This window comes from Maylandia zebra, unplaced genomic scaffold, assembly GCF_041146795.1.
Source record: "Maylandia zebra isolate NMK-2024a unplaced genomic scaffold, Mzebra_GT3a scaffold02, whole genome shotgun sequence".
NCBI lineage: Eukaryota > Metazoa > Chordata > Actinopteri > Cichliformes > Cichlidae > Maylandia > Maylandia zebra.
The window spans coordinates 951,383-976,394 of record NW_027490032.1 but is presented as its reverse complement, the minus strand read 5'-3'; the positions used below and the strand labels follow the sequence as shown (position 1 = coordinate 976,394).

The window sequence follows — 25,012 nt, the reverse complement described above, 5'->3', positions numbered from 1 at the left end:
ACACTAAAAATATTTGCTCAGCTATTTTACACATCACTGATTAAAATAGATGCAATTTTCTGAAACGCTTTAACGGTGGACAAGAAAACAAACTGTTTTAAAATAGGAAGGAAGGCAGAGAGCAGGGTGCATATACTACTATGACTTTGTATCAGAGCAGTGCTGTCAATGACTTGGTTGAATGGATGATCCAGAAATGAAGATCTGATGGGTGATTAAAGGATTCAAATATTGTTACACTTATATGTTAAAAACATGCACTCATGCTGTAACATGTGTCTGTGTGATATATGTAGAAGCTGGTCCAACTGGAAACAGTTATTGAGAAATGATATAAATGAGTGTGTGTGCTTGTCCAGTCAGTGAGGACCTGTGGTTCTGTTTTGCCCCATGCTCGCAGACATTACAGTTGTCTTTATGTTATTGTTGCAAGGCTGTATTTTACTGAATGTCCGTCCTCAATATCTGCAGAGATGAGTAGGAGGTATAAACACGGTTGGTGATCTCATCGTTCCACTCAAAACAACTCCTCCTTGCCCTTTCTCTCTCCCAGTTAAGATGCTTTTCGTCTGGATGGAAATCTCTGTAACCTGTAAGTGAAGCCCAGTAAATTTTAGCTGCTGTTGCCTCCCATGTCCACATCAACAGCAGCCAAAGATCTCATTATCCCACAGCAGAGACGCAGTGCCTTGGCCTGCATCCTATCCACTTTATCCACATCTAATCTTACTAATGCTATATATACATTTTTAAAGCTGCCCTCTATCTAATTATATTTAAAATCTCATTTACATTTTTCTCAACTTTATTAATGTGCTCTAACCTTTGAATCAAACTATATTCCCAAGAATATATATCTACCCTTTTCCAGCTTTTCTCCAGTGGAAAGTAGTGTAACCCTGGTTTCTAGTTGTGGTAGCGTTCTCTGGTCTATTAAGTGAGGCAAGTGATAATGAATCAATTCCAATTTGTCAAATCATAAGATATTATTACAAAATCAAGTATGCGACAAGAATTCATATTATAAATTTACATCATAATTTATCGACTGACTGAAGAAGTCACTTGGATCAGTGACGAAATGTCCACTGAAAACGTTACATCCAGATGAACAGAACAGAGCACGTTGCTGTTTCTCTTCACTGACCCACAGTCTTTAAATCATGATGTCATTCACATAAAAATAAACGATTTCAGTTTTTGGGCTCTAATGAGGTTTTATAAATGTGAAAATATGTGCTCATTAATCTCAGGGAAGGATTGTGTCTCTGAAGTATTTATATGTATTTTGTCAACTTACATACTAGTTGTATTGTAATCAAATTTGATGAGCCATGTTCTGATACTTTATGTGTTGTGTTTCTGATCTCATGCACTTTATTAAATGAAGTTGTAACAGTAACAGAGTTGTATTATCATCAGTAATGGGTGTTACAGTTATGGACATCATTTGGTGGCAAAAAACACGTTTGTTCATAGTTTGCCTCTGAGCACCACCACAAAATATTTGACACTATAATCAAGATGTGACTGATGTGCAAACTTCCAGCTGTAATTTAAGTGTGTTGCATTCAATGAATTAAGACACATTTTTTATAAACAGTCCTCCATTTTCAGAGGCTCAAAGACAATTAGACAAATTAACATTGTTTTAAATATAAGCACAGGTTTTACTCGGTCTAAAGTCCTTTGCCTACAATGAGCACCTGAAGTCTACCACCTATGCACATCACCAGATGCTGTTTCCATCCTTGTCCTGTTGGGGGAGTGCTGTTGGGTTTGAAATGGCATTTAGCTGATGGCACATTTCAGAGTAACATCCACATTTCACGAACATCAGTTATTTTTCCTTATAATGTTCTATATTACCTCACACTAAATGATATACATCTTTAACCTTTTAGTGTTAATGCAGGCCTGCAAACTGAACCTTTTGAATATACTGGTACTTTTTGTGCCCCAGTTTCACACAGATGAGCCACTCTGTGGTATCTGTTACTCTCACATTTGTACTCATATCAGTCTGAAACCACAGCCCATTGCTAATATAGCAGTGCTTTACTAGTAAAGCTTCACTGCTTTACTTGGAACTCACAACAGCTCATTTCTGTCCCCACATAAGGCCGAGAAACACACAACATGTATAAAGAAACAAACACTGAAATCAACATGCTATTAAAGAGGAACTGTTCAGATCACAGTACAAACTTACTGACCATTTTATTAGGTACAAATGTCACTGTTTTTTATGCAAATATGTAATGAGCCAATCACATGGCAACAGCATTACAGTTACAGATATTCTCATTTGATTTAGGTGATTTGAGTAAAGGGGAATGTGGCATTGTTGTTGATGCCAGATGGAAACTTCTGATTTTCTAGGATTTCCCAAAAAAACATCTGTTGATGACAGAGGTCAGAGTCCAGTCTGCTTTAAGCTGATAGTAAGGCAACACAAATAGCCACTGATTACAACCAAGGTATGCAGAAGAGCACGGTATGCACAGCACATAGGACGTAACAACAGCAAGAGCGTAGAGCTAATAACAGGAAACTGAAGCCACAGTTCACACAGGCTCACCAACATCAGAGAACAGAAGATTGTAAAAACATAGTCTGGTCTAATGCTTCAGCATTTCGATCAGAACTGGTGTAAAACAGCATGAAAGCAGCCTGCACAAGCGATTTATGAGCCATTTGTTGGCAGAGAAAGTTTCCAGAGTGGAGGCTCAATGAGCTGCTAAAATCGTATGTCTGGGAAAAACTGTACTTTCAAAACTGCATCAGTTGGTCCTCCCCAGATCTCAGTTCATGCGGTGCTTCAAATTCAAAAAGAGTGGATGTTTTTCAAAAAGCAACATTAGAGAGCCTGCTCTTTTATTATCTTTTGTTAAACAATATTTTTGATTTTCTGTCCTGATTTTTTTAATCTACTTTTTACAAACATCTTACATATACGCAAGAAAAGTATGTGGGGAAGGGGGCGGAGTTTACTGTGTCTCTATGACAAAAAGAGAAAATGAGTCTCATGAGTCAAGAGGACAATGGATGACGCGTCTCTACTATTTCTGCTCTGTAAGTGAAGAATGTCTTCCTTTTAAATGTTGAACTTTTTCTGTCTGCTCTGTTAATGTGAACTTGACAGAGGTTAGTTAGTTATTATATCAGCTTATCTTTAAAGTGGACACGCGACTTCATGCTTACTGTTACCGGTCATGTTTCCAAATGTTTCTTATGCATTGGGTACAGTGAGTTCGAAAACATCCAATAATCACTAAAGGAACAGCGTTACAGATTTGGTGTTAGAGATGTGGGAGCAGAAATGTGCACAGTGCTAATAAACTGATGGATTTCTGATTTCCAATATTTAATTTTATTGAGTTCTTGTGAACTTAGCAATAACTAACACAAAGGCACAGAGACACAGTCTTAACACTGGAACCAGAGAAGAACAGACAGGAGGACACAGCGGACTAGGGAGACAGAGAGAGAACCCAGTCTACACACAGGAGACGCACAAACATAAAGAAAAAGGAGACTTGAGATGAAATGAGGAACGTAACAGTAACAAACCTTAAGACTAGAACTATAAATATAAACATAGCAACAAGCTAAAAATAATGAATATGAATAGATCTTTTTCTTAAAGAGTTCAAAAACACAGTCTGTTATTCTTTTACATTGATGTATGCCTCCCACAAGGATTACTTACTCACATAATTATAAGTGGACAAGAGATCAGAGATAGACGAGATGGGACGAGCCAAATTAATTACAGTCTTTATTATTTTACATGCTAACCTAAGTTTTACTTATCTTTAGTTTTGACTTCAATGCCTTGCAGGATAACAAACCAAGGTCAGTGATTTTCTTTTAAATATGTCAAATATGTGTTAAATTCTTCTTCTTTAATGTTTAGGGTTGGCAGCCCGAACCACATGAGAAGTATTTTAATTCTAATTTAAAGAATGTTGTATCATCATTGCTTTGCACAACCATGACATTTTTATTTTTATTTTTAACCCTCACAGCTCGTCTGGCTGTGAGTCCCAGCAGCTCTCAGTTCTTTGAAGGAGACTTTGTGTCTCTGAGCTGTGAGGAGGACGACAGCTCTGCTGGATGGACTCTGAGGAGAAACACAAGCAAACAGAGGACTCAGTGTGGAGATGGGTGGGGAAAACCAGCTGGTTCTTCCTGTAATATAAGTATGATGGTGCCTCATGACAGTGGAATATATTGGTGTGAGTTCAATCAGAGTACCATCAGTAACATGGTTAACCTGACAGTCACTGGTAAGCTGAGTGTGTGGAGTTAGTGTTGATGAAGCTGTGTGTAAATGGATGAAATGCTGTAGTTTGTCTCTGTGTTGAGGTGGATCAGTGATCCTGCAGAGTCCTGTCCTCCCTGTGATGGAGGGAGATGACGTCACTCTGCTCTGTAAAACAAAGACCACTCCCTCCAACCTCCCAGCTGCTTTCTATAAAGATGGCTCCCTCATCAGGAAGCAGCCTACAGGTCACATGACCATCCAGCATGTTTCCAGGTCTGATGAAGGCCTCTACAAGTGTGACATCAGCGGTCATGGAGAGTCTCCATCCAGCTGGATCACTGTCACAGGTGACACACTCACCTGTCTGTGTTTCTGCAGCTTTCAACTTTCACAATGTGATGACAACTTAATGACTTTGTTTGCTTTGTTTTAGACAAACACACCACCACACCTCCACCTGCCTCTTCTGCTGGTTCCTCTCCACTTGTCCCCGTGTTGCTGACAGCTGGAACAGTCTGTGTTGTGTTAGTAGTGATGTTACTGGTTGTTTTGGTGGAACGACATGTTGACAGGAAACTAAAAGGTGAGACTTATTCTCTTTTTGTTGCATGAACGTCTCACGTTAGTATGTTTTTCAATTTTAAACAATATTCAAAGGAAAGATGAAGCTTGGATAAAAGCAGCTCTTTGGAGTTTCTCACAAACAAACCAAAGTTTCCATTTGCATCAAGTATTTCTCAAGCAGAAATTTGTCCTTTATTAATAATGTTGAACATCCTGAATGTAGTCTGTCCATCCATTCTCTTCTGCGTGTCCAATTTAAGGAAGCAGGGTGTCTGCAGGTTATCCCAGGTAGGTGGGGTACACCATGGACAGACAACCAGTCACACCTATGTGGCAAGTTAGAATAATCAGTTAACCTTATCTTATTAACTGCATGTTTTTGGAGGAGTACTCAGAGTGAATCCACACAAAAACAGAGAGAACATTCAAAAGGATTGAACTCAGGACCTTCTTGCTGTAAGACAACAGTGCTAACCACCATGGCAAGTGCTGCCCACAAAGTACTCTTTAGATTACAAAATTTCAGGTATTAAATAAATAATTAGAACAACGTTCATGGGTTTTAATGTGCTGATATCAAATGTTCTGATTGTTTTCTGGCTCAAGAGGAGGCCCAAAACAGCAATGAGACAAAATAAAGGTCTGTATGAGGAAGTAACAGACTGCAAAGCATTCTGGTTGTTCTTCTAAGTGGCAATAACCATCACAGACCTGCTTTCATGGTTTCAGACCACAAGGTTTAAAACTTTCCACTGCAAAGAAGACTATCTTTACTCTTCACCTCACACTAACGTGCAGTTTAAACAGTTCACTGTGCTGAGTGAGTTCTTCCTCCCGCAGTCTAAAGACATGATAGGTGTTAACTAATGATTTCAAATTGGATAGATTGTTAAGTTGTGTTTCCTAGTCCTGTGACAGACTGGAAACCTGTGTGGTGTGCAACCTGCCTTTCACGCTATCCCAGAGAGGATAAGCTCCAGTTCTCCTGCTTTTTTAAACCATTTTTAAAAGCTTAGTCAAAGACCTACAGTATATATAGATCACTAAGTAGTTGTTCTGTGTTTGCAGTATCTGTTAGCAGTGAGTGCTGTTCTTTGTGCTCCAAACAGTGTATTTCACCCTGTGTATAACAAAGACTAACAGCTCTGTGGTCGTCCACTTTCCTTTTATTGATGAAAACTCGTCAGCTCCTCAGGGATGTTAATACACACACACACACACACACACACACACACACACACACACACACACACACACACACACACACACACACACACACACACACACACACACACACACAGTATTAAGACTGTATTAAATTATTTAAAAGTTCTGGACAAAAACTGCATCTGCTCACTTCTTTTTATTACTCAAAAATACTTCATTACGAGTTCACTTGAGGAGATGTAATAATTTCTTGAGTTTCTGACATCCTGTTGCATTTTTCTGTGGTTACGGGAGGTTTCATGAAAGCAGGTCTGTAGTCATCAGTTCAAATACAGCCTTGTGATTCAGCTCCATCTTCATGTTTCGTAGCAGTAATCTTGTGAAAGTATATGCTCAGTATACAATCAGTCCTAAAAACTCCCTGAAAAGCCTTCAGTTAATCCAAAATGCTGCAGCAAGAGTCCTGACAGGGACTAGAAAGAGAGCATATTTCTCCTGTTTTCAGGCCCCTCTTTTGTGGAACCAGCTTCCAGTTTGGATTCGGGAGACAGACAGTATCTCTACTTTTAATATCAGGCTTAAAACTTTCCGTTTTGCTAAAGCATATAGTTAGGGCTGGACCAGGTGACCCTAAATCCTGCCTTAGTTTTGCTGCAATAGGTGTAGGCTGCTGGGGGATTACCATGACGCAATCAGTATTACTTCTTCAGTCACCTTTCTCACTCACTATGTGTTCATACACCTCTCTGGATTTAATTATTATTAACCTCTGGCTCTCTTCCATGTGTCTTTTGTCCTGTCTTCATCCACACATCCCTAACCAGTCACAGCAGATGGTTGCTCCCACCTGAGCCTGGTTCTAGCTGATTTCTTCCTGTTAAAAAGGGAGTTTTTCATTCCCACTGTTGCCTAGTGTTTGCTTGTACAGGGGTCATTTTATAGGGTTTTACAATAGAAAGAACCTTTAGGCAACAGCTGTTATGATTGATGTGAAAATAAAACTAAATTATAATGACAAAAATAACCCTTCACACTCCATGCTTGAATCTAGGAAACAATGGTTTAAAAGAACCCCACATGCCAGGTTTAGCTGTTTCTCTCCCTCCTATTTTTCCATGCCACTGGCTTTTTACTGCTTTTTCATTTTTCTGTCTTCTGATGTGTGGCTGTGTTTACTGTTCAAAGCCTGATCTTGTCATGGTGTGCTGTGTGGCAGGCAAATGCAGGACTCACTGAATGCAGAGGGATGAACTGAAAGCGACAGCTTTATTGCATCATCAGAAATAACTTCACAAACAAACCAAAACCTTAAAAATGGCAAATAGAAAGTAAACTTTATAATGAAAACAAGAAACTGGGTGACATGAATGAGAGAAACTAACCAGACTTAGAGCAAAACTAACCTTCAGCAATTCAGAGGGAAAACCACTCAGCGTAATGCAGGTACAACACAACAGTGACAGAGAGAAACACAGGCCTTAAATACACTGAGGGATAATGAGGGAATGAGACAGGAGGAGAGCACAGATTTTGCCACATCCATGTTTTTTCACTTCCTGTTTCCTGTGTAAGCTCGTCTAATGTGTCGTGAGCCACATTATTTTCAGCTGTGTGCTCACCGGTCTCTCATTATCATCCTCATCAGTCTTCTGTTTCCACTCCTTCACCGTCGTGTCATTGATGTTGTCACTGTTGTCGTTTCCGCCTGTGTTCAGTTGTTCAGCTGTTCAGCCAGCCATTCAGTCTTCCAGTCAGTTAGTCAGTCCTGTCGTTCCTGCTCTGTTCTTTCACTCGCTCCAATAAATCCTCATCATTCTGCACCATGAGTCCTGCGTTTGGGTCATCTCTTCCTCGCCCGCACACAACAACCTGACAGCTGGACCTGATCAGTTTTCTATCATGTCCCATTTGAGTCCTGCACAAAAAGGTGGAGCATAATTAATCTGAATGATTTTTATGTCATCGTTAATGTAACAGCAGCAGTATCTATAGGACTGTACTCCCTGCACTGATGCACTGATGCTCGCTTTATGTGTTTTCTTGTGCAGAGAGTGATGCAGCTGCAGTCGACTCAGCAGTGAGAACAGAAGATGTCACTCATGGACAAATCGACATCAAAGAGAAGCAAGAAGAGGCAAAAATGTACAGCTGCTGTCCTTTGTCTCCATCATGGTTCAAGATGAATTTTTAAAAAAAATAAGGGTGTGTGAGCAGACTTCTATATTTTACTGAGATTTTTTATGTATACTGTCAGTGATTCCTGAGATTAGGGACAAAACAGGTTTTCATTTTCTAAAATATATTTTTTGATATTTCAAAAACATATTTACATATAATTGTTACACAAAGTCTCACCATGTCTTGGTACAATCTCCCAGGTGTAACATTTTTTAATAATTTATGTTTTTGCTGGAGAAGTGCAAGGTTTTTGTTAACACCGTCAGACACAAAGAAATGCAAAAATATATATTTTAAATTAAGTTGTTTCAGCTCTTTTGACTATTAGCAGCTTCTCTATTCTATTGTTTATGCACATATGTTTTCAAAGTAATTATACCATATTTAAAAGTAAGATTGTTTTGGCTTTTTATTATTAGAGTTACAGTCATACATATTTTCAGAAGCTTGTATTTAATCTGTATAAGAAACAGTCATATTAAGCAGCATGCAAATTACACATTTATTGAGAAAATTACGTATTTTTATTGGAAGATCATGAGGGAGGAAAATATATGGTTCTCCAAAAGAGAAAAATAAACAAAAACTCCATATTATGGAGTTGACAAGGTGCTGACGGTGGTGACACTCTAGTAGAAAACAAGATATTATTTCTTTCAAAATGAAAATTAAACCTTAGCAACCTTTGTAATATCACAAGACACATAATAACAATTCTGTTTTTGCACATGTCAAGTTCTACATCTTAACAGTTCACCAGAAAGTAGCTGCCTACTACTCCTTGATTCCTAAAGTACTCTGTGGTTGTGTGTTTAGACCCTGCTGTACTCTCTCTCCTTTTGACTCTCTGTGCTTGTTTCCAAAACCTTCTCTTCTGACTTTTTTCTCTTTCTTTCAGATCACTGGTGTTCTTTATTTTTCCCTCTTTCACTCTATTTCTCCATCTTTCCTTTATGAGAAACTCTTTCTTCAACTCAGGCTGGCTGTTAATTTTTTCTCTCCTTCTTTTTTGATCATCCCTGTTCCCTCTCTTTCGTTCCTCTACTGACAGGTTTCCCTTTGCTATTCTAGCCTGAAATGTACCATTTTTTTAATTACTATATTTTTTCTGAACCTTATGCTTTTTCACAGATTAAGGATGAATATTCACAACACAATTATGCATTCAGCAATAGAAATGCTATCTGGTCTTTAAGTCTGATGTCATTAGCCATTTCCAGGTCCAACCTGGGCTGCAGATCCCAAAGTCAAAGGAACTCTGCGGCATCACTGAGAGTTACAACCTGTCTAAATTCAGATGTAATAGAACAAGATAAAAAGCATTAAAACATTTTAACAGCACAACAGGCTTAATCCAAATCCAACGAACAGAGGCTAACCTGGATTTGTAGCTGCCCACTGCATCACTGAGTGAATGGGTTAAATGCAGAGGACTAAGCATTTTCCTACAGGATTAATAATGTATACATAAACAATGAGATTCAAGATAAGGCAAATTTGATAATATTTGACACATCTGTGAAGCAGAAATATCAGTAAAATACACAGGAAGTAATATGTCTGAAATATTAATAAAAAATGACTTAACATAAATGGTGAATAGCACACTTTTGTGAGATTTGTCAACACCATTAGAAAAAGGGTGAACACTGTCAGACAAAAATCCTGATGGTGTTGACAAAATACCCTACTTTCTCTCATAACACATGTTTTTCTGACAAAAGCCATCTTGTTTTTCATCATTTGCTTATGGCCTCTACAATCTACCTAAATTAAGCTCTTATTACAAAAAAAATAATTAAATCTTGGTTTATATCGACTTTGGTGTTGATGCACTATGGTTGTGACACAGAGTTTTATCAGAAAGGTGTGCAATAAATGAAATAAAAACAAACAAATTATCACAGCAGTGACTTCATGGCATGTGTATCAAACAGGAAGTGGTAAAGGGGTCCTCAGAGTGTAAGCTGCCCACAATAATTCCTGATTTTTTTGTACTTTTGAAAAAAATCTGACGGTGTTGACAAAAACTCTGGACACGATTTTAATCACTTAAAAAATATTTAAAAATAAATTTTCAATTGCATATTTTGATATTATATAAGGTATTGACTTAAATACTTAGTGACGAGAGCCATGATGTTTAATTTTACATTACTTTTAATTTTTTTTCTGTATTTTAATATTATCACACCTGCTTCTGGACAATGGACTTTTAAGGTACTGGTAATGTATTGTACCATTTAAAATAAATATATATTTATAAAAAATGCAAAATCATAGTTTTGTTGTATAAACATTGCCTTGGTTTGTCTTTTAGGCAGTTGGGTTAACACTTGTATGCATATTTTTAACCACAAAATTGGGTTTTATCTGCCGGACATGTTTTGTCCCTTATATCAAGAATCACTGCTGTGGCTAAACTGTGTTAAAAAAGAGAAAAAAGAAAAACACCTGCAGATGTTATGTGATCTGAAACTTTTTATATATTATCCATCTTACCATCCGTTTTTATTCCAGTTGTGCAATTCAGGGTTGGGGAATAAAAATGCAATAATGTGAGTTTGCTTGCTAGAGCGTGTCAGGAGCATTTTGGATCGCTTGGAGGTGAAAGAGATGATTTATTTAAGCCGGTAAACAGGAGAGTAATTTGTGCATGATGACTAATATTCATGCACAATCTTCTCTAGTTTGGATGAGGGGACTACACACACACAGATCAGCTATGTCCCTCTGATGATCAAGATTAAACTGCAGCCTGGTGCTGCCATCTACTGACACTTAATGGCAACAACAAGCCCTCCAACACTGAAAGATCATGAAAGCATCCGGTACTTTCAGATCACATAGTACAAACTAACTTTATATATTTATTTTTATAAATGAAATACTTATATCTCCACTTTTAAAGTGTAGTTTACACAATTATTATCATTAACTTCAAATTTCATTTTCTGCATACTTTTAATTGTGATGCTTTCAGTAACAATGTAATGATGTTATGACCTCATCGGTGCCCTCCACAGAAAGCGGAGATGGTGAGATTTAAATAAATGCACATTTATGAAGAATCAACATGCAACATGTGATAAAAGAGTAACTGTTCTAATCACAGTACAAACCTACTGGCCATTTTATTATGTACACATGTCCCACTGTTTGTTAATGCAAATATGTGAGGAGCCAATCACATCACAGCAGCTCAGTGCATTTAAACATGTAACAGTGTAACAATGTCTCAATCTATATTCCACACACACACACACACACACACACACACACACACACACACACACATGGAAGAAAAACAGGGAAGAGGGTGGAGTTTACTTTGTGTGTCAGACTCTAACAGAATGAATATTTTATTTAATATTTCACTGCTAATTACTGCCCAATCACATTAGTTGGTCATATATAAGTAGTAGGTGCTGTCTGAGCATGTTGCAGCCTCCAGTCACCTGACTTCCCTAGCTGTCACATAAGCCTCCCCTCCGTGCATTAGGTTATAGCTGGAGAATCTCCTGATGCTGCTTGTCTGAGCTACTTTACAGAAGTGCTGCTGCTTTCTTTACTTCTTGTGAGTTCGCGGGAAGCGAAGGAAAGTTTTTGCGGAGATTCTGTCATGTGTAACATGAAGACGTGATCTGTCAAAAGCTGAGAGGTCTCTAAGGCTGAAGGAAGCTTAGGGAGAGAAACAAAACACACAGCCTTGGAAAAACAGTTTGCAATAGTTAGTATGGTGGCTTTACCTGGAGGCTAGTAAGGAAATCTACCATGATGTAGGACCGCAGCTGTCTGGACGAGTAAACCAGCAGGTGGTGAGGTCAGTGACTTGGTCTGGGCACAGACTGAACAGGCAGAAACATACTGATGGACTTCACAAATGAGGGTTGGCCATCAAAACATCCTCTGGAGGAAGGGGCTGCTCTGATTGTAACCTGGGATACAGTTTGGTGTGTAAATGGTAAATGGACCAGTTCTTATTGTACTCTGAGTACTCGAATTTGCCTCTTTCAACCAAGCATATTTTCTCTAGATTCTTTCTCCATGTAAGAGATTCCTATCTAACATTCGTACTCTGATGGAGCGGACGGGGATCAAACCACCAACCTTCAGGTTAGTAGGTGACGGGCTCTACCACCTACCACCATCGTACAGGTTCAAAATCAGGAAATCAAAAAAATTCACCTCTGAAAGACGAAGAACACACATTCATTTATTTCCTGGTTTATTCTGGTTCCAGGATTTGAATCCACCTGCTGTTTGGACCCTTTCTCTGAGGAGTCTGCATGTTCTCTCCGTGTCTGTGGGGGTTCTCACTGGGTAGTTTCTCAGGGTTTCTTCAAACAGACCAAAGACCTGCATGGAGTTTGATTAATTGGTGATACTAAACTGGCCCTGGAGGGTGAAGATTGTTGGGTTTCTTTTTTAAATAAAAAAATAAATACTGCTGTCACGTGGCCAAACAATCACTACCAATAAGTGACAACAGAGCAACTTTGAATTGACTTTATTCTATTGTCAGTATTATTACACAGGTTCATTGTTTTTTAATCTTTTATTCAGTATTAGGACCTTAACTTCAGTCAATAATGATTCAGATGAAAAGTCAATCTATTACCTCAGCTCAGCTATTTTACACTTCACACACTAAATTGGCAAAATTTTCTGAAACACTTTAACTGTGGACAAGAAAACAAACTGTTTTAAAAAAAGGAAGAGTGGCAGAGAGCAGGGTGCATATACTACTATGACTTTGTATCAGAGCAGTGCTGTCAATGACTTGGCTGAATGGGTGATCCAGAAATTACACTTATATGTTAAAAACATGCACTCATGCTGTAACATGTGTCTGTGTGATATATGTAGAAGCTGGTCCAACTGGAAACAGTTACTGAGAAATGATATAAATGAGTGTGTGTGCTTGTCCAGTCAGTGAGGACCTGTGGTTCTGTTTTGCCCCATGCTCGCAGACATTACAGTTGTCTTTATGTTGTTGTTGCAAGGCTGTATTTTGCTGAATGTCCATCCTATGGCCCATCATCATCATCATCCCCTAGAAGTGTCATATCAGTATCTGCAGAGATGAGTAGGAGGTATAAAAGCTGTTGGTAATCTCACTATCCCACCCAAAACAACTCCTCCTTTCCCTTTCTCTCTCCCAGCTATAAGTTAAGATGCTTTTTGTCTGGATGGAAGTCTCTGTAACCTGTAAATGAATGACCACAAGGGCGTCGTCTGGGTATCTGTGCCATCCTGGACTCCACTCACCTGCTGCACATCTCTGCTGATTGTTTCAGGCTGGATCGTTGTACTTACTTCAAAAAGTGCAGCCCAGGCTCTTTCTGATGTATCTTTCCTGTGTTGCCTGGTTCACTTCCTAATCGTTGTTCTCCATCTACTTTGTATAGACCTTCCTGGACCTCCGCCTGTCTGCCCTGGACATTTTCTCCAAATCCTACCTACTCGCCACATTCACTGTATGAACATATCTCACCCGGTGCTGTAAATAAACCCTTTTCTCCTTGCACAGCTCCGCGTCCTGCATTTGAGTCCTGCCCAGCAATCCTGTGTTTGCAATCAGATCACATAGTGAAAAAAACAGCTTTTCATATTTAAATTTAAATTACTAAATTACTCATATCAAACAATAAAATGTCCATCCATCCATTTTCTTCCACTTTATCCAGGGCCGGGTCGCGAGGGCAGCAGCCCAAGCAGAGAAGCCCAGGCGTCCCTCTCCCCAGCCACCTCCTCCAGCTTATCTGGGGGAACACCAAGGCGTTCCCAGGCCAACCGAGAGATATAATCTCTCCAGTGTCCTGGGTCTGCCCTGGGGCCTCCTCCCGGTGGGACATGCCCGGAGAACCTTACCCAGGAAACACCTCAACTCAACTGGCTTCTTTCGATGTGGAAGAGTGGCGACTCTACTCTGAGTCCCCCCGAGCCACTCCTGGCTGCTGCCCGGCTCACATTGCACCCGACCCCTGCGGTGCCTCCTGCGGGTGGTGGGCCTTCAGGAAGATGGGCCCATGTCCCTTTTTCCGGCTGTGCCTGGCCAGGCCCCATGGACTAAGACCCGGCCACCAGACACCTGCCCTCGGGCACCCTCCCCGGGCCTGGCTCCAGGGCGGGTAACCCTATCCTGGGCAGGGTGAACTGTTCCCTCGATGGTCTTTTCATAAGGGTCTTCTGAATCGCTCTTTGTCTGGTCCCTCACCCAGGACCAATTTGCCATGGGAGACCCTACCAGGGAGCAAAGCCCCCAGAAAACATAGCCCCTGGGATCCCTGGGACACACAAACCCCTCCACCACGTTAAGGTAGTGATTCGTGGAGGGGACAATAAAATGTGTTTTTCAATATAATTATCGCTAATCATTGGGGTTTTTTAATGTAGTATTAGAGTATTGCAGTAATGAGGCCCCATGCATATTGGAGCCTGTGTCACGATGAGTGATGTTTTCTGGTGTAATGGGGTAAACTGTCCTGCTGGGGGAGTGCTGCTATCCGGGATGAGTATGTTGGGTCTGAAACAACATTCAGCCAGTGTTACATCTCAGAGTGACATCCACATCAGTCCAAAGGAATGCTGTAATGTAACAATGTACAGTTTATTTTTTATTATCATTGTTTTATACAGTTGTTACATCTATAACAATTCATGTAATGCTGCATGTATCCACTTGTTTATTGAACAAAAATGATATTTGGTCAGATATTGTTGTTGATGCCAAACGGGCTGGTCTGAGTATTTCAAAAACTTCTGATTTACTGGGATTTTCCCACAAAACCATCTGTATGGTTTACAGAGAATGGTCTGAAAAGGAGAGAAAGAGCTCTCTGCCATGTTGATGGCAGAGGTCAGAGGTCAGACTGCTTTAAGTTGATAAGTTGATAGCAACACAAATAGCTACTCATTACAACTAAGGTATGCAGAAGAGTACGGTATGCACACTACACAGGACGTAACAACGGCTAAGAACAGGAAACTGAGGTCACAATTCACACAGACTCACTAACATCAGAGAGCAAAAGATTGTAACAACATAGTCTGGTCTAATGTTCCATCATTTAGATGGTGGGGTCAAAACTGGTGTATAACAACATGAAAGCAGCCTGCACACATGGTTTATGGGCACAGACCAGTTTCTCAAAAGGAGGCTCGTATATTTTGAGCATCTAAAGATATATATGTGGGAAAAACTGTCACTTGGTCTCCACAGTTCTCAGTTTGTGCAGTGCTTCAAATTCAAAACGAGTCGATGTTTTTCAAAGAGCAAAAACATTCTAAACATTGTTACTATTTTCTGTTAAACAACATTTTTGAATTTCTTTTTTAATCTACTTGTTACACACATCATTCATATAGGCAAAAAAAAACATGTGGGGGAAGGGGGCGGAGTTTACTGTGTCTCTATGACAAGAAGAGAAAACAGGTCACATCAGTCAAGAGGACAATGGATGACGCATCTCTACTATGTCTGCTCTGTGAGTGGATAAATTCTCTCTTTTGAATGTTGAACTTTTACTCTCTGTTCTGTAGATAAACAATGATGGAGGAGAAGATAAAAACCTGCTGTTAAAAACAGCATGTTAAAGGGGACATTTTACCGTTTTAACCAGTGAACTTGACAGAGTTTAGTTAGTTATTATATGAACTTACCTTTAAAGAGGACACATGACTTCATGCTCAGAGTTACAATGTTTCTGATTTCTAATTATAATCAGACTAACTATTGATAAAAAATGTTTTGACTGGAGTATTCAGAGAGGACGTGTAAACTATGAAGACGTCTTTTTTTCTACAGCAGTTCAAACACACATTCTTTAATCCTTTTACATTTACGTGACTGCACAATAATGTGAGTGGACCTATCTATATAGATCTATAAATAAAGCTGAGATAAACTTTTCCTTTCACTTTCAAAACAGAGTTATTATTATCTCTGGCTTTTTTCTAAACTTGCTGCATCCAGTTCCACCTTTTAATGATTGTTATACTTTTCGGGGGCTGAAAATGAGCTAAATAAACCACAGCCCTTTATTATTTTCCAGACCAACCTAAGTGTCATTTATCTTTAGTTCTGACTTCAATGCTTTGCTGGACAACAAACCAAGGTCAGTGATTTTCTTTTAAATATGTCAAATATTTGTTTGTTGGCTTCTTATTCTGGCATGTTTAGAGTGGCAGCCCTAACCACAGAAAAAATAGTTTAATTCTCATTTAAAAAAATTTGTCGAAGTACTACTTTGCAAAACAATGAAATGTTTAATTGTAACATCACAGCTCGTCTGACTGTGAGTCCCAGCAGCTCTCAGTTCTTTAAAGGAGACTTTGTGTCTCTGAGCTGTGAGGAGGACGACAGCTCTGCTGGATGGACTCTGAGGAGAAACACAAGCTTAGAAACCAGAGCTGAGTGTGAAGAGTGGGGAGTAGCAGCTGGTTCTTCCTGTAACATCAGTCACATCTACTCATTGGAAACTGGAGTTTACTGGTGTGAGTCCAATCAGAGTACCATCAGTAACATGGTTAACCTGACAGTCACTGGTAAGCTGAGTGTGTGGAGTTAGTGTTGATGAAGCTGTGTGTAAATGGATGAAATGCTGTAGTTTGTCTCTGTGTTGAGGTGGATCAGTGATCCTGCAGAGTCCTGTCCTCCCTGTGATGGAGGGAGATGACGTCACTCTGCTCTGTAAAACAAAGACCACTCCCTCCAACCTCACAGCCATTTTCTTCAAAGATGGCGTCTTCACTGGGAAAGACTCTACAGGTCACATGACCATCCAGCATGTTTCCAGGTCTGATGAAGGCCTCTACAAGTGTGACATCAGCGGTCATGGAGAGTCTCCATCCAGCTGGATCACTGTCACAGGTGACACACTCACCTGTCTGTGTTTCTGCAGCTTTCAACATTCACAATGTGACGACAACTTAATGACTGTGTTTGCTTTATTTTAGACAAACACACCACCACACCTCCACCTACATCCACACCTCCACCTGCCTCTTCTGCTGGTTCCTCTCCACTTGTCTCCGTGTTGCTGACAGCTGGAACAGTCTGTGTTGTGTTAGTAGTGATGTTACTGGTTGTTTTGGTGGAACGACATGTTGACAGGAAACTAAAAGGTGAGACTTATTCTCTTTTTGTTGCATGAACGTCTCACATTAGTATGTTTTTCAATTTTAACAATATTCAAAGGAAAGATGAAGTTTGGATAAAAGCAGCTCTGTGGAGTTTTCTTTATTATTTAATATCCATCCATTCGCTTGTCCAGTTAGAGTAGCAGGGGGTCTGGAGAGTATCCCAGGTAGGTGGGCTACATCCTCGACATCATCAGTTAACCTAACTCTATTAAGTGCATGTTTTTGGAGGAGCACTCACACAAAAACAGAGGGAACATGTAAACTCCAGACAGATAGTAGATTCAAATACAGGGTCTTCTTGCTCCAAGACAACAGTGCTAACCACCATGTCAAATGCTGCCCAAAAGGTACTTTTTATATTTAAACTAATAATAATAATAATACAAAAGTAATCTTAGCTATCAAACATATATTTTATGTCTTCTATCATATTCAATATAGGCATTCAGAAGAAATTAGAACAAAGGTCACGGGCTTGAATGTGCCAATATCAAATGTTCTGATTGTTTTCTGGCTCAAGAGGAGGCCCAAAACAGCAATGAGGCAAAATAAAGGTCTGTATGAGGAAGTAACAGACTGCAAAGCATTCTGGTTGTTCTTCTAAGTGGCAATAACCATCACAGACCTGCTTTCATGGTTTCAGACCACAAGGTTTAAAACCTTCCACTGCAAAGAAGACTATCTTTACTCTTCACCTCACACTAACGTGCAGTTTAAACAGTTCACTGTGCTGAGTGAGTTCTTCCTCCCACAGTCTAAAGACATGATAGGTGTTAACTAATGATTTCAAATTGGATAGATTGTTAAGTTGTGTTTCCTAGTCCTGTGACAGACTGGAAACCTGTGTGGTGTGCAGCCCACCTTTCACACTATCCCAGTGGAGATAAGCTCCAGTTCTCCCGCTACAGTTGTTAAGAAAATGTATGGATAATTTTAGTGATACATATTTTTAAAAGCTTATTTAAAGTCTACAATCATGCCATAGATCACAGTAGCTGTTCTGTGTTTGTAGAAGTCTGTAGCGGTGAGTCCTGTTCCTTGTGTGCAAACAGTATTTTCAGAACTAATAGCTCTGTGCTCATCCAGTTTCCTGTTTCAGATGAAAACTCAGAAGCTGCTCAAATTTTACTGCAGGCCACACATACACACGCAAACAATTAAGGCAAACATTAAATTATTAATCAGTTCTGCACAATTTTATTAGTCACAAATCCTTCAACTGTGGACTTCACTTGAGGAAATGTAATGATTTTTTGAGTTTCTCTGACATCCTGCCGCATTTTTCTATGGTTACGGGGGTTTCATGAAAGCAGGTCTGTGGTCAGTCAGTTCAAATACAGCCTTGTGTTTCAGCTCCATCTTCATGTTTCACAGAAGTACTCTTGTGAAAGTATATACTCAGTATACAATCTCTACTTTAGTTCTGGTATCTCTAAAATTATATCCTGTCTCAGAGTGACGCTGAAAAACTAGTTCATGCATTTATTACTTCCAGGCTGGACGACTGTAATTCATTATTATCAGGATGTCCTAAAAACTCCCTGAAAAGCCTTCAGTTAATCTAAAATGCTGCAGCAAGAGTCCTGACAGGGACTAGAAAGAGAGAGCAGATTTCTCCTGTTTTGGCTTTCTGTTAAATCCAGAATTGAATTCAAAATCCTGCTCCTCACATACAAGGTCTTAAATAATCAGGCCCCATCTTATCTTAATGACCTTGTAGTACCATATCACCCTATTAGGGCACTTCAGTCTCACACTGCAGTGTGCAGTAAATACTAAGTATTTACTGTTATTTAAGTCCATCCATCCATTCGCTTCCGCTTATCCTTTTCAGGATCGCGGGGGGTGCTGGAGCCTATCCCAGCTGTCATAGGGCGAAAGGCGGGGTACACCCTGGACAGGTCGCCAGTCTGTCGCAGGGCTAACACACAGGGACAGACAACCATTCACACTCACATTCACTCCTAGTGGCAATTTGGATTAATCAATCAACCTATCCCCACAAGCTGCATGTCTTTGGACGGTGGGAGGAAGCCGGAGTATCCGGAGGGAACCCACACTATCACAGGGAGAACATGCAAACTCCACACAGAAAGACCCCGGCCTGATGGTGGAATTGAACTCAGGACCTTCTTGCTGTGCGGCAACAGTGCTAACCACCGTGCCACCGTACTGTGTTATTTAAGTATTTATTTAAAACACGAAAGAACGTGAGACTAACCTTGAATATTAACAAAAGGTGAGCTGTTTAATATGGCTGATTAAAAGGTACAAAAACAAAAAGGCACATGCACACTGGGGAGAAACTACATAGAAATAAACTGGCAAAATTGAATGCTGAACACAAAAATCAAAGAACGAAACCTTGAATGTGGAAAATCCTGACAACAGGAAAACATGAAAAGGAACAACAGACGACCTGACAAAAACTGAATGAGAAAACACAAACTAAATGCACACAGGAGGATAATGAGGGGATGGGGAACAGGTGGGAACAGAGCTGGGACAAATCAGACCTAACGAAACAGGGCGAAGCAAAACTAGACACACTGCACATAGGATAAGGACTTTCACAATAAAAGAGGAATCAGAATGGAAAGCAGACATGACAACAGGAACTGGATAACATAAGACACGCAGCCTGAAACACATAAAGGGTGAGGGAACCCTAAATACAGGGGTAGAAAACAAAAGGGGAATCTAATGAACAAATTAACTTAGCTAGCCTTAAGAACTTAAAAATAAACATCAACATCCAAATAAACTAAAACTTAAAACGCTGGGTCAACAGACCCAGTAAGTGACAATGAGAGCTCGTCGTTACAGGGGGCTGTGGTGACAAGGCTAGGATCTGCCAGCAGCGGCTACGCCTGCTGTGCCAGAGCAAACCGAGCCCAGATGCCCAGGGTCTGAGGGCCCCCCACCCCCCGGAAAGGGCCCGACTGAGCCACGGGCACCAGGCCCCACCAAGCAGCCACCAGAAGTGAGGCGGTACATACCTGAACGCCAAGCCCCAGACACCGAGAACTACCAATGCACTGATGGCTGAGGGGCATCAGCCACCGGCAGGGAGTGTGGTGGGGGGGAAATAACCTCCCAAACCTGTGGAGGTATTCCCAGAGAGATGGAGTCTAAGACCCATTCGGATCGGGGCAAACAGTAGCAGCACCACCAAGCCCCACAGAGCCCGAGGCGGCCCCCCCAACCCCACCACAGAGGAAACTGCACCCACCCCGTTATCCAATCATCTCCCAGACTACATGAGACAACAGACACCCAGGTTGAGTTCATTCTCCACCTCTACTATAGCTTTCCCCCACCAGCTGGAGCTCCTGCAAGGATGTGACAACTTCCCCGCCAGTTAAAGAGGACCCCATTTCTGGCGTACAGGACACCAGAGGTCCTGTACGCTGGCCCCGCGTGCACACACCCACAACCCCGACAACACACCAACCAGTAACCAAGCCCCCACAGACCCAAGCCAGAGCCCCAGCGCGGAGGCAGAGCACCCCCAGAACCACATAAGGTGTCATTAACATTTGGGCCATGTATATCAACAATACATAGCTTTTTGTTAAGTATACATCATTTAATGATTAGGAATCTACCCTCTGGATCTATACCAGGTTTAGTTGTTTCTCTCCTTTCTATTCTTTCATGCCACTGATTTTTTACTTCGTTTTCTCTATCCTGATGTTTGGCTGTGTTTACTATTCATAGTCTGACCTTTTAAGAAAATACTTAATAAATAATAACCATAATAACAAGATTTTATGATTTAAATAGCACATGAATTTAAGAAACATAAACAAGACATTTATTAGTTGTAATGATTTTTACCTGCAGCCAGTGGCGTGTCTAGAAAATTTTTGTTGGGGGGGCCAGGTAGGGGCACAGATCTGGAGAAGGGTGGCAGATTTAATTGGCAGATAATGTTTTTAAAAAAAAATTCTACCAACCCTTAACCATAATTCAATAATCCTATAAACCTAATAACCAAATGCACTTTTAACTCTTATTAGAATGAGATTTTAACCACTACGGTGCAAAGTTTTTAGATACTGCGTTGATAAAGTACAAGAGATACAATCAGTGCTTTGTCAGTGTTTACTCAGCATTCAAGGACAGCAATATTTGCATAGTATTTTTACTGACATATACTGCACATATGTTTTGGGCAAAAACATTTTTGAATATTAAAATACGAACATTTGTAGCAAACAATTGACAAATTAGCCATTCCAATGCAAAACTTTCTCTGCCTGTTAAAAAAAGAAGATAATCTTCTCACAAACTGGTGTTTGATTTTGAAACAGGAAAAAAGTGGAGAAACAACTGAAAAGACTAATATTTGAATAAAACCTGAAAGCAAGTAAATACTTTCTATGCTGCCTTATGGTAAACTTTGGTAATATTGATAAAGAACAACACTGGCTGATGATGAAATACAGTCAGCTGGCATGGTGACACTGCCAGTATAACCTGCAGGGCTGGACTGGGACAGAAAATCGGGCATTTTGACTACAGACCGACCCACCAGGTATTAAAGCCATAAAGCCTTTGAATGAAAACAAACCCTGTTGTGACAGTGATGTACAGTCTTTTTGGTATATGTATGATTTCTATACATTTTACGTCAGATAAAAACTTTGGTTGTAAGATTTAGATAATTATTTAATAAAAGCTAGATATTTTAAATGAGAATAGGAAAGAAAAGTATTTCTTTGTGCCTTTCCCTGTTAATGCCCTACCTGGCCCCCTGGCAAAACTTTGCTAGACCCGCCCCTGCACAGTTACCAGCTGTCAGCTACATAAAAAAGGATCCTGGTGGGTGGTCTTCACGTTTCCCTCTCACCAGATATCCAAACCAACATCATGACCAGCAGCTTTACAGCTGTGGCTCCAGCAAACATCAGCTGATACTAGAAATTAATATTAAATAAATTCTAACAACAGCTGATCAAGCTTAAACGTGCTGCTGTTGTTTAGCGCGACATCTGCTGGTTTCGTCTTTCTGGCGCAAAGTGGGCGATAAACAAACAAGAGAGAAAAGCCGATCAGCTGATCATCGATCAGTTTCATGATTGAAGTAGCAACAGGAGAGGGAGGATGAGAGAAGAGGCAGCTGTGCAGCGTAAAGACAGAATAAATCCAGCTTTGTGTCTTTTTCCATTCTAGCTGAAGTTCGGGACAAACTGCGTCTCTTCTCAGCTCAATACGAAACGTGTAATATTTTCTCTGAATGAGGGACCATTCCATTTTTTTAAGGAGCCGTTGGCAACTCTACTAACCTTATGAATAAAATAAAGTTCACTATCAGTAACATCATAGCAACCGAACAGCTGTATAAAAACTCCATCAAGCTGGCTAGAACGCAGTATGAGTTATTGCAACTGACAGTAAAAAGTCAGCACAACGAAAATAAACTCCACCTAAACTTAGTTCATATCTGACCCAGATAGACTGCAGGTCATAACTTCTTACCTGAAGTTCAGTTCACCTGACACTCGGACTGGCGGCTGCCTCGGGGCTCTCCTCCTGCCTCCCCTTCCCTCATCCACCTGCTGCCTCTGTGGAAGCCCCGCCATAGCCACCACCAAACAACGGAGTTATTTCTACACATCGACCTGCATCTGGCCAATCCACCACCTCTCATTGTTCATGCCCTTACAAAAATAAATAAAAAATAAGTCAAATAAGCCCGATGGCCAGTCCAGCTATGTTAACCTGCAACCAAATCTGCAGCTCCATACAGCAATGTTACGACTTAGATTATATCTTATAACTCATAACTCTTATGTTAGCTGCCCTCAGTAGCATACTGTCTGAAATATTCCACAGCTGCAATAATTCTTTAAGTGTTATTTTTTCCTTGGTATTCTAATTTCGCCGAAGTTTACTAAACTCAACAAACTTAATATTACTTACCGGGACATTTATTCTGTCCTCATTTTCTTTCACCGAAAAATTGTTTCCTGCAGTGACGTCTTTCGTGCTTGGCTCTCCTACCTTTGCTAACGTGATGCACATAGCGCAGAAGCCGATGCTGCATTCACTTACACTCGGATATCTGAGCGTCACCGTGAAAACATAATCGGACATTTGATATTTGATTGAATTTTATTGTTTTGCCTTTGGGGTGGCACCTGGGGTGGCCAGTCTGGTTGGGGGGGTGGCCTGTGCCCCCCCAGGCCACCCCGCTGGACACGCCATTGCCTGCAGCAGTTTGACATCAGTTTTGCATCTATTGCCATTTGAGTCCTGCACAAAAAGGTGGAGCATGATTAATCTGAATGATTTTTATGTCATCGTTAATGTAACAGCAGCAGTATCTGTAGGACTGTACTGCCTGCACTGATGCTCGCTTTATGTGTTTTCTTGTGCAGAGAGTGATGCAGCTGCAGTCGACTCAGCAGTGAGAACAAAAGATGTCACTCATGGAGAAATCGACATCAAAGAGAAGCAAGAAGAGGCAAAAATGTACAGCTGCTCTTCTTTGTCTCCATCATGGTTCAAGATGACTTTTAATAGGGGTGTGTGAGCAGTCTTCTATATTTTATTGAGATTGTACGGTGGCCCTGAGAGGCCAAACGGACCATAAGATTGTGATTTTTTTATATCTTGTGGTTAAACTGTGTTAAAAAAGAAAAAAGAAAAACAACTGTATCTGCAGATGTTATGTGATCTGAAACGTTTCATATATTATCCATCTTACCATCCATTTTTATTCCATTTGTGCAATTCAGGGTCATGTGGGTGGCCCGAGGCCTAAAACAGAGAGACAGAAAACCATTCGCACTCGCATTTACACCCTCCTTTTACAATCATCATTTAACCCACTAACTGTATGTCTTTGGATTGGGGGAAGAAGCCAGACTACCTGAAGGGAACTCAAAAATATGGCAGTGGGCTCTGGCTATACACAATACACAAAACCCCACCTCACCAAATAACAGTTAAATGTTTATAGGCACTTATATTTCACAGCAGTTTCTCTAACTTTTTAAGGAGCCAGCTAAAAGGAGCTGGAGTGGGCCTTCCCCTTATCCTAGTCTTTAGTCTTGCAATAAATGCAATAATGTGAGCTCACTTGCTGGAACGTGTTAGGAGTCTGTCTGCAGCATTTTGGGTTGCTTGGAGGTGTGAAAGCCAGTAAACAGGTCAGTAATCTTTGAACGATGACACAAATGCACTCACAAGTTTGTCTAGTTTGGATGAGGAGACTACAGTTCTCGGTTAAGAAATATTCCTTAAATTAAGAAAACTGTTTAATCGGTTTATGCTATCATAAACAGGAGTCATGTACATGCACAACTGTCCTTCTGTTTCACTGTGAAATAAAATGATTATCATGATCAAATGAAACTGTTCTTTCTACACACTTAAAGGTTTTTCTTTGTTTATCACACACGGGACACATGCTTGGCCCACCTTTATGTACAATATGATGGATTTACTTATACTGGTAAAAGTGTTTCCAAGAAAACTGATGACAGATTCCTCAGAACCACATCTGTGTATGCTAAAGTAATGGATGGTAGCTGGTATGGCTTTAACTATAAGCACATGTGTGAGGCCTGGGCAGTGGACTCAGAGATGAAACTTGGTTTTGTTGCTTTTGATTTTTTTTCTGTACCCATTACTCTTTCTCTTCCATGGATTTTTCTTGTAACAAATGTAGCAACA

At 40.3% G+C, this 25,012-nt stretch overlaps 2 protein-coding genes across 2 annotated transcripts; both read left to right on the top strand.

Moving 5' to 3' along the window:
- The first annotated feature begins 2,970 nt into the window (after window positions 1-2,970).
- Window positions 2,971-10,982, top strand: LOC112431817 (Fc receptor-like protein 5). Its single transcript, XM_076881031.1, has 6 exons — window positions 2,971-3,075; window positions 3,823-3,858; window positions 4,032-4,292; window positions 4,372-4,617; window positions 4,704-4,853; window positions 8,050-10,982. Exons 1-6 carry the CDS (start codon window positions 3,045-3,047, stop codon window positions 8,190-8,192), a joined length of 867 nt encoding a protein of 288 aa, XP_076737146.1. The 5' UTR covers window positions 2,971-3,044; the 3' UTR covers window positions 8,193-10,982.
- A 4,593-nt stretch (window positions 10,983-15,575) lies between these two features.
- Window positions 15,576-24,666, top strand: LOC143415702 (high affinity immunoglobulin epsilon receptor subunit alpha-like). The gene is made up of 6 exons (XM_076881090.1): window positions 15,576-15,669; window positions 16,264-16,299; window positions 16,469-16,729; window positions 16,809-17,054; window positions 17,141-17,308; window positions 23,713-24,666. The coding sequence occupies exons 1-6, from the start codon at window positions 15,639-15,641 to the stop codon at window positions 23,865-23,867; spliced, it is 897 nt and encodes a 298-aa protein (XP_076737205.1). The 5' UTR covers window positions 15,576-15,638; the 3' UTR covers window positions 23,868-24,666.
- Window positions 24,667-25,012: the final 346 nt, after the last annotated feature.

What these genes read in the sequence shown, in the direction of transcription:
- LOC112431817 (XM_076881031.1), top strand. Translation starts at nt 3,045, where the DNA reads ATGGATGACGCGTCTCTACTATTTCTGCTCT. An exon ending in GTCTCTACTATTTCTGCTCT is followed by an intron (nt 3,076 to 3,822) that starts GTAAGTGAAGAA and finishes ACTTATCTTTAG; the next exon opens with TTTTGACTTCAATGCCTTGC. An exon ending in CAGCTGGATCACTGTCACAG is followed by an intron (nt 4,618 to 4,703) that starts GTGACACACTCA and finishes GCTTTGTTTTAG; the next exon opens with ACAAACACACCACCACACCT.
- LOC143415702 (XM_076881090.1), top strand. Translation starts at nt 15,639, where the DNA reads ATGGATGACGCATCTCTACTATGTCTGCTCT. An exon ending in TTGCTGGACAACAAACCAAG is followed by an intron (nt 16,300 to 16,468) that starts GTCAGTGATTTT and finishes GTAACATCACAG; the next exon opens with CTCGTCTGACTGTGAGTCCC. An exon ending in CAGCTGGATCACTGTCACAG is followed by an intron (nt 17,055 to 17,140) that starts GTGACACACTCA and finishes GCTTTATTTTAG; the next exon opens with ACAAACACACCACCACACCT.